General features: G+C 48.5%; 1 protein-coding gene across 1 annotated transcript; it reads left to right on the top strand.

The window, feature by feature from the left end:
• The first annotated feature begins 4,321 nt into the window (after positions 1-4,321).
• On the top strand, positions 4,322-9,548 carry pnrc2 (proline-rich nuclear receptor coactivator 2). The gene is made up of 3 exons (XM_056592753.1): positions 4,322-4,537; positions 5,081-5,255; positions 5,912-9,548. Exon 3 carries the CDS (start codon positions 5,933-5,935, stop codon positions 6,389-6,391), a length of 459 nt encoding a protein of 152 aa, XP_056448728.1. The 5' UTR covers positions 4,322-4,537; positions 5,081-5,255; positions 5,912-5,932; the 3' UTR covers positions 6,392-9,548.
• Positions 9,549-9,653: the final 105 nt, after the last annotated feature.

The following is a 9,653-nucleotide window of genomic DNA, read 5'->3' as shown; positions in this document are numbered from 1 at the left end:
CTTATTCATGAAGCGGCTCATTTTCAAATACGTTAAAAGAACTTAGCAGAAGGCCGGATTCATTTTGGAGTGAGGCTTAGAACTATCAAAGCATATCAAAACATGCTGCACCACTACCACAAGTAGTGGCTGATAGCTACTGTCCAGAGTGCAGTGTAGCATCATTAATGTTTGTCCTGGTTACCTCCGAGTGGGTTCATTTCAGTAGTGCCTCGTGTGGGAGGTAATGCTAGATATTGTGAGTAAAATATTCCTGTAAATGTTCTTTAATCAGATAGAGTTCCATCCTTATGGTTGTACAGGAAACCGTACAATAAGGTGACTGAAGTGTTCCAACACCTGATCCAGAGGTCCTCCAACCAAACCCTCTATCACCGGATCCAATCTTGCGACGGCCTCACCTGAATTAGGCCATTCCATGCTTCTGGCGAAGAAAAAATTATCATTTTTTATCTATATATTATATCCATCCGTCACAAGTTTTCCTACTGTCGGTGTTTTATTAAAACAGGCTATCATCGAACTTGACAGCCTTATAGAATAAAAGCTTATCTGACTGATGGTAGAGGTGCCAGACTCCTACGGTTCTGACTGCAGTGTTGTGATGTCCTCTATGATCGTGTCCCTTCAAGGAGCTTTAATCTGCATCGACCTTAGTCCCGGCTCCGGTCTCCAAGGGCCTCTCCACGCCCCCATGGGGCCCACATCAAGACCCCCCCTTGCCAAGGGATGACTCCCAAAACCCAAAGGACGGAAGGCAGAAGAGGTGTGTGTGTGTGTGTGTGTGTGTGTGTGTGTGTGTGTGTGTGTGTGTGTGTGTGTGTGTGTGTGTGTGTGTGTGTGTGTGTGTGTGTGTGTGTGTGTGTGTGTGTGCGGGGGGGGGGGGGGGATTGACACTAGGTTTGACACTAGGTAGGGCCTATATATATGAACTGTTTAGGCACAGCCTGTAGACAAGGATAGAATGAATCAATGCATTTTCATTTTTTTCAGACTGTCACACATAGAAGTTAGTCATGTGGAAGACATAAACCATTTCAGAATGATGAATAAATGTGGTTGCCTTTTTCTTGTTAGCACTCTTAATTACTTGTTGACACTATTGAGAAGCCAGGGAATCAAGCATTTCATTGGCCGTTCTGGGCAGAAGACCATCAATGTGAAACTTGGTGTTCCTTCGCACTTTGGAGAGACGAAAGAGTTCCTTGATGAGCCCCGCGTTTGAAGCCCCCCCCCCCCCCCAGACCCTCGCCGGCTCCACATCAAAGATCACTCATAAAGCTTTTGTCTCACTGTGCAGTTGGGTCTTTTTTAAGGGCCCACTTGTAAACCCTTCTGTCCAGTACGGTCCTTTAAGGTGTGAGGGCCGACAGCACAGGGGTCCTCCCAGACCTCAGAGCAGAAGATGGGCCTACCGTCAGACTCAAGGCCCCCTACCACGGGGTCCTCCCAGACCTCAGAGCAGAAGATGGGCCTACCGTCAGACTCAAGGCCCCCTACCACAGGGGTCCTCCCAGACCTCAGAGCAGAAGATGGGCCTACCGTCGGACTCAAGGCCCCCTACCACCGGGGTCCTCCCAGACCTCAGAGCAGAAGATGGGCCTACCGTCAGACTCAAGGCCCCCTACCACCGGGGTCCTCCCAGACCTCAGAGCAGAAGATGGGCCTACCGTCAGACTCAAGGCCCCCTACCACAGGGGTCCTCCCAGACCTGAACAAGATTGGTTTTGGTTAGGGTTTGGGTAAGGGTTAACCCTAACCCTAACCATAACCCTAACCCTAATCATAAAGTCCCGCAAACAGTTAGGACTAATCGAAACACGATTTAAAGGAGAGCCCCTCTAACCAATCGGAGGCAAGAATAGTCGAACCTGTTTGGAAAAAAATATTTCGCGGCCAGAGACATGTTGTTGTGCTCCAGGGAGGAGTGCCAATGGAGGTGGACCAAACCAGTTCAACAGTCCAGCTCCTAACTGGCTTCAGTTCAGACCTGTGGACCAAACCAGTTCAACAGTCCAGCTCCTAACTGGCTTCAGTTCAGACCTGTGGACCAAACCAGTTCAACAGTCCAGCTCCTAACTGGCTTCAGTTCAGACCTGTGGACCAAACCAGTTCAACAGTCCAGCTCCTAACTGGCTTCAGTTCAGACCTGTGGACCAAACCAGTTCAACAGTCCAGCTCCTAACTGGCTTCAGTTCAGACCTGTTGAATTCCGTCTAACATAATTGGCCGCCTGTGTTTAGGTACTAGGGACAGGCCTATGGTAATATGGGACTAGGAGGAGGAGTTGGGTTAGGGACAGGCCTATGGTAATATGGGACTAGGAGGAGGAGTTGGGTTAGGGACAGGCCTATGGTAATATGGGACTAGGACGAGGAGTTGGGTTAGGGACAGGCCTATGGTAATATGGGACTAGGAGGAGTTGGGTTAGGGACAGGCCTATGGTAATATGGGACTAGGAGGAGTTGGGTTAGGGACAGGCCTATGGTAATATGGGACTAGGAGGAGGAGTTGGGTTAGGGACAGGCCTATGGTAATATGGGACTAGGAGGAGGAGTTGGGTTAGGGACAGGCCTATGGTAATATGGGACTAGGAGGAGTTGGGTTAGGGACAGGCCTATGGTAATATCGGACTAGGACGAGGAGTTGGGTTAGGGACTGGCCTATGGTAATATGGGACTAGGACGAGGAGTTGGGTTAGGGACAGGCCTATGGTAATATGGGACTAGGAGGAGTTGGGTTAGGGACAGGCCTATGGTAATATGGGACTAGGACGAGGAGTTGGGTTAGGGACAGGCCTATGGTAATATGGGACTAGGAGGAGGAGTTGGGTTAGGGACAAGCCTATGGTAATATGGGACTAGGAGGAGTTGGGTTAGGGACAGGCCTATGGTAATATGGGACTAGGAGGAGTTGGGTTAGGGACAGGTCTATGGTAATATGGGACTAGGAGGAGGAGTTGGGTTAGGGACAGGCCTATGGTAATATGGGACTAGGAGGAGTTGGGTTAGTTTGTCTAGGGACAGGCCTATGGTAATATGGGACTAGGAGGAGTTGGGTTAGGGACAGGCCTATGGTAATATGGGACTAGGAGGAGGAGTTGGGTTAGGGACAGGCCTATGGTAATATGGGACTAGGAGGAGTTGGGTTAGGGACAGGCCTATGGTAATATGGGACTAGGAGGAGGAGTTGGGTTAGGGACAGGCCTATGGTAATATGGGACTAGGAGGAGGAGTTGGGTTAGGGACAGGCCTATGGTAATATGGGACTAGGAGGAGTTGGGTTAGGGACAGGCCTATGGTAATATGGGACTAGGAGGAGGAGTTGGGTTAGGGACAGGCCTATGGTAATATGGGACTAGGAGGAGGAGTTGGGTTAGGGACAGGCCTATGGTAATATGGGACTAGGAGGAGTTGGGTTAGTTTGTCTAGGGACAGGCCTGTGTTAATATTGGACTAGGAGGAGGAGTTGGGTTAGGGTATACCCACTCTTAAATTTGTTGCCTTAGTTTGTAACCCTGATTCTAATCAGGGACGGGGGTTAAGAAAAATGGGATAGTTCTACAGTACTCAGACTGGACCATGTTCAAGACACAATAAGACCTAAATAAGGCAAAGGTTTAACTTCTTATATATGGCTTGTGCTCATATGTCGGTCAGTTCTGCTAAACCCCGCACAACCGTTTCAATAGGAATAGAATATTCTACATTAAAGAATAAACCTCCTGAGAGTAGGGTTAATGAGATGAAAGGACGGAGTTTAGTGAGATGAGGCTGGTGTCGCAGGCTTTAACCACTCCTCACAAGCAACAGCTGCCTGTTCAACTTTGGTCCTGAGAGATTTATGTTGTCAGACAGCCTAACGACCTCAGACTCCTGAAACGATACCATTAGTTAATAAAAACACACAAATGCACTAGTTCATAATCACATAACCTCAAGGCTTTAAGATTTTAGGACGTTCTTCCATCCTTGTTTAAACATTTTTTTAATTTGTTTGTTAGTTTGTTCATTTTATTTATTTTTTATACATTACCGTAACATGTGTTGATTGACTGGAAAATACATGCAATAAGAAATAATTGAAGCGAACTGTTTCTCTGGCCGTGGTGGTATCTCTGTGTTGCGATTCTGGTCAGGACGGGGCCCCCGAACAAAGGGCCAGAAGGGTGGGGGCTGGGTCCACCACGTCATCTCTCTGGCAACAGGCGTGAATGGGGCCGGAGCGTCGCTGGTTGGCTGTTGTCCCTCAGAGGCGCCGTGCCATTGGTGGGAACTCGAATGGCTCGTGCCCATATAAAATGAAGCTGCGGAGTCCATTTTGTTGCAGTCGTTCAGAACGTAGTCGGGAGGAGCGAAGACCTAGCGGAGCTAGAGCGTAGACAAAGCGGAGACAGACCAGAGACAGACCAGAGACAGAACTTCAGAGTCATCCACGAAGTTAAGATCTCTCGTTGGAGATACAGTCCCTGTAGTTCTCAGTTCTCTCGTTTCGAGGCGTTGAGGCTCCCAGCGGACCAGACCCGAGCAGGAAGTCGGTAAGGAGAGCCGCCATGTTGTTGTTCTTCTTTGTTGTGGTTGGGCTCCTCTGCCAGGACCTGGGCTTCTGTACCCGGACCTGGGCTCGGGTTTAATAATCGTTTATAGAGATTGGATCTCTATGTTTGATTTAATTCTGTGATTGATACGTTGTCGCCCGACCATGTCGCGACAGGAGAACCAGAACAACAGCGACGGGTTGTTTTTCACACACACGCACTCACACACACACACACACGCACTCAAGCCGTTGGATTACCACAGTAATACTCCGTAATGTTCACTTCTTTTCACAATAAGACACGTTTTAACCAAGACACGGTTAAAGTATACCGGTAGATGACACCTTTTTTTTACTAAACCGTCGAGTTTCCTTTGTCTCTGTCTAACCGTGACGCACTTGGAGCCTAGGTGGCCCTGACGTCACAAGGCTCACCATGACCTATATATCTATAGCTACATATTTAACCTGACAATATCGTCTATATATATTTTTTTTTCATGTTGTCTTTGTTTCTAATATTTTTGTGTTGCGTCTCCAGAGCTCGGCCTCCTGAGCACCGTGCCCGGCCTGGTCAGGTTGATGTTGAGCAGCTCTCCGCGGCCCATGAGCAGCGCACCCCGGCGGACAGGTAGACCCAGGACGAGGACCTGGAGCCCGACTAGGAGGAGACACCTCAGCTCCGGCAGCTCCACCAGCAGCACCACAACACAGAGGTGGGTGGGGGAGGGGAGTGACGTCAGCCGTCTGAGTCGCTACCTTGTTGTTGTTGTTGTCGGGACACCCCGGTATTAATAGGGCGCTGGACCCTATTTAGCCCCTTATACAATATGTTCAATCATGGCTCGATTTAATTTTGATTTTTATAATTATTTCATAGTTTTCTTAAATTTATTAATTGCATTTAAATAAAAGTCTGCATTGGGTAATTTGTTGGATTATCCAACAGATAATTAATTGTCAATTTGTGTGAGAACCATTTCAGTGCAAGTGCATATATATATATATATATATATATATATATATATATATATATATATATATATATATATATATATATATATATATATATATATATATATATATATATATATATATATATATTTATTTTTTACAATATGCAGTATGTTATTTTGGTCAAAGGATCCATTTATATAGTGAATTTATAATTTATTCAAACCATATATTTAAAACCATGAAAGTTTTTTAAACGTGCTCTTTGGACGTGATGTTTGTAGACGGTAGATGTCTAGGTGTGGTTGACGTGTTTTGACTGAATGGGGTGCCTGCTTTATGGACGTGTGGCTCTACTGTTGTAACAGGAAGTGAGACGGGTGATTAACCCAGGTGCTCACCCCCCCTCCCTCTGCAGGTGACGTCTAGTCTGACAGCCATGGGAGGCGGAGAGCGCTACAACATTCCAGTGTCACACCCTGAACGCCAGCTGCCAAAGAAGACCAAGCAGAGGGGGCGGGACCAGAGTGTTGTCATCGCCGTGGCAGCGGCCGCGGGCATCATGGGCGGCCTTCACAACCACCGGCGGGGCGACAAGAACCCCGCCTACCCCGGCTCCCTGGAGGCGCGGCAGGCCGCGTCGGCCGAGAAGAAGGGGGCGTCGGTGCGCTTCGCCGCCAGCTACGACCACAACTGGGAGGGCGCCGTGTCCCACCTCAACACGCTGCTCGCCGGACAGGGGAGCCCAAAGTTCGCCGGACCCAAGTTCAGCGAGCCGCCCTCCCCCAGCGTGCTGCCCCGGCCCCCCAGCCACTGGGTGTCCTTCCCCATGCGCTCCGGCGACAGCCGCGAGCTCATGGCCTTCCAGCTCAAGAGCCTCCTCAAGGTTCAGGCCTGAGGCGGACTCACCTTTGACCTTTCACCCCCCCCTCCCCTCCCTTTTAGTTCGACACACCAACGCATGAACTGAGGCTCCGTGGGGGGGGGCCGCGGCCCGGTAGCAACGCAGCGGCGCCTAGCGGTCCGGGGGACTGTCGGGGCGTGGGGGGGCATCGGGTTCACAGCCCGGTGCCCCCCCAGCGCCGCTGGTCCACACCCGGGCCGCTGCCGCTCTGCTGCCTTGCTGCTGGGCGACGGCCCCCCCGCGGAGTCTGTTTCCCTAACGGACGATGGACTGGGTCCCCTTTGTGCTCCTGCTCTTCTGTTTTGTTTTGCTGAGGCCCCTCATTGGAGGCGTGGAGGCTCTGACGCTCATCCACACGTAGCATTTACGTCCCCGCATACCCAGCTCAGCTCGTATGTTGACCTTTTTATTTTTGACCCAGTTATTTTGTTTTGACTTGTACCTTTATTCTGAAAAGACACTTAACAGGGATGGGGAGAGATACAGGAGGAGGGGCTTGCGTATCATGAGGTCCAATCAGAACCCCCGGTACCGGAGGGTCACCGGAGACGATTGCGCCGGGCCTGCGACCGTCAACTCTTGTGTTATTTTTAAAAATGCGCTGTGCGCAATGCACTCTGGGAGTTGAGCTCGCACCCGTCCTCACAGCTCATTATTCTGTGTGTGTGTGTGTGTGTGTGTGTGCGCGCGTGTGTGTTCCGCCGTCTCCTGAGGCGGTCGGGCGGGGGGGTCCTAGTGCCATATCGAACCCCGGCCATGAGCAGAACCCCGCAGAACTGTCGTCTCCCTGCCCCTCCCGCTCCGTCAGCATGGCAGCAGCGTAGCGCCTGCGGAGGTCAGCGGCCTTCGGGCGGCTGGGCTGCGCTGCTGCTGAGGCTTACTGGGGCAGGCGGGGGGTAGTGGGAGACGACCCCGGGCCCTGTTGGAGGGAAGCCCCCCCCCTGATGTGTGGTATGAAAGACCAGAAAGAGTGAATAGTGTGGCCATCCACAAAACGTACAGAATCTCACTGCCGCCCCCCCCCCCCCCTTCTCTTGCACTGCAATCAGACGCGTGGGGCGTAGACTATCCCCCCCCGGGGGTCTCTGGTCTGGTGAGCCCCCCATACACCCCTCCTCTCCACCCCTTCCCCCTCCAGACAGCAGCTGTAGTCCGCCCCGGCTGGCAGAACAAAGTACCAGAGCACGAGCTCCGAAGAGCCATGTATATATTGAAATGTATAAAAATACTTGTAGCATATGTACATTATGCAGGGGGTTTTCTTCCGCCCTGCGTGACAAAGTATTTTTAGTAATAACACTGAATGTACGGCGCTACGACACGCCTCTACTTCAAATGCTGAGTTATTTTTGTTAAAAAAAAGAAAATCCTTTGCTCAGCACCCTTCACTGGTCTCTCTCCAGTGGTATGCACTGGTCTCTCTCCAGTGCTCTGCACATGTGTTATTTTCTACAGTGTAGGGTCATGATGCAGGAGGTGCAAGATGAGCTGATCTAAACCGTAAACCATTTGACCTCTTCTCTGAGACTTTTGCATGTATGACCGCCCCAGACCTGTGGTTATGATTCTGCTGATTTTACCCCTATTTTAACATCGCCCTGACCCCCTTAATGTTGAGACCCGTGTCTCCCCCTATTGGAAAGGTTCTAAATGCTCTTGCCCTGTAATAGAATTCTAATTTTAACGTCATTGTTGTCCACTACTTGAAGGTCATTTTTAAAACGCCAAATGTGTTGGCTGTTTAACCACAACGGCCAACGGTAGGTAAACTTAAGCCTGATTTGCACAGTATTGTAATGTTAGTCTAATGCCCCCCCCCTTCAGTATGCTGAAGGGTTCTTATTTTGTACCTGAAACGCCAAATTCAATCCTCCGTTTACCTCCGCTAGCTGATGACTGAATGTGGTGATTCATGTGTAACTGGCCGTCCTCGCTGACATGTTAATTGTATTGAGAAATGTCTGTCATGTATGCAAAAGTCTCAACGAATTTAGAAAAAAAACAATTGGCTGTTAATTTGTCCCCCCCTTGTCCGAAGTCACCGATTATGAGAGATGTTTGCCCACCATGTACAATTTGGCTTTAATTCGAAATGTGAACGAAATGCACTATTAGTTTAAACAAATATTTATCCCAAAAAAATAAATCCCTTCCCTTACCCCCTAATTGTGTTGTCTGCCTCTTGAGTTGAAACAATGTAATCAGGATTTTACTCTAGTTATTAGTGACGGGACAGTAGTCAATTCTAGATTCTAAAGCAATATTGGGATACATTAGCAACTACTTGTTGGAGGATAAAGTATGTTTATTAATATTTAATCTGATATTTTTTATTAGAGCTTGAAAGATTTACCGTATTCATCAATAACCCAGAACGTTACATTCATTCTGGGCTGCCGAGTAGATGGGGTTGACCCGTTCCATTGTGTAGGGAAGAGAACTCCTTTATCTAGGAGCATCAGACTGGTTAACTTCACAAGCAGCTAACGGACCCTCCCTGTTTGATATGTGAGGGCCACCTTACTATCAGGGGTCCCATGACGAGTTCTGAAGAACTACAGTGGACCTGGTGCCTCAGTGTCCAGCTTCCTGCTGGACTCCCAGTTCCACACTAGTTAGAGCCCTAAAGTCTATAAATCAGTCCTGTTGCTGACTGCAGTCTCAGTACCAAACATAAGTGCATGCATCAACAGAATAATATCTATCTTATGTAAGGGATAATGTTCATAGAATATCAATTAGGCAGGTTACAATATAGCTGACTCTGAAATTAGTCGTGCAGGTTTATAAACTGCCTACACAATGCATTATTTTTTAAATCACAGCTGGTTTAATATTTCAATAAATGGGTGCATGCAGGCAATCGGGATGGCATCTTGAGTGAAGGGTAAGTAGATTGTTGGTTCTATGGCCCCAGACTATGAAATGTAAAATGGTTTGAAGCAAAAACAAGTTAAACAAACGGCTAAAGTTTGAATACATTTGAGATCAAATATAGAAAAGTTGAGCTGTTCCAAGATGGAAATAGGATCAAAGTATCAGTGTTGTCATCACTTGTAGTTGACATTATTCCTTCACATCTAGTTAATAGATCAAAAAAATTAGGCTTACACCGTTTGACAACTGCGTCTCTGCTTTCATATATAGATATCGGCATATAGTTGTGTAGAGACAGCATAAAGATGTTTAAGCATTGTTAGCAGCTAGCTTCAATCGGAAGTAAACTTCATGTAGCAAGCAGCTAGTCTATCTCTAG

The sequence above is a fragment of the Gadus chalcogrammus genome, chromosome 6, assembly GCF_026213295.1.
Source record: "Gadus chalcogrammus isolate NIFS_2021 chromosome 6, NIFS_Gcha_1.0, whole genome shotgun sequence".
Classification (NCBI taxonomy): Eukaryota; Metazoa; Chordata; class Actinopteri; order Gadiformes; family Gadidae; genus Gadus; species Gadus chalcogrammus.
Note: the sequence above shows the minus strand (reverse complement) of the source record. Positions and strands in the feature narration are given on the sequence as shown.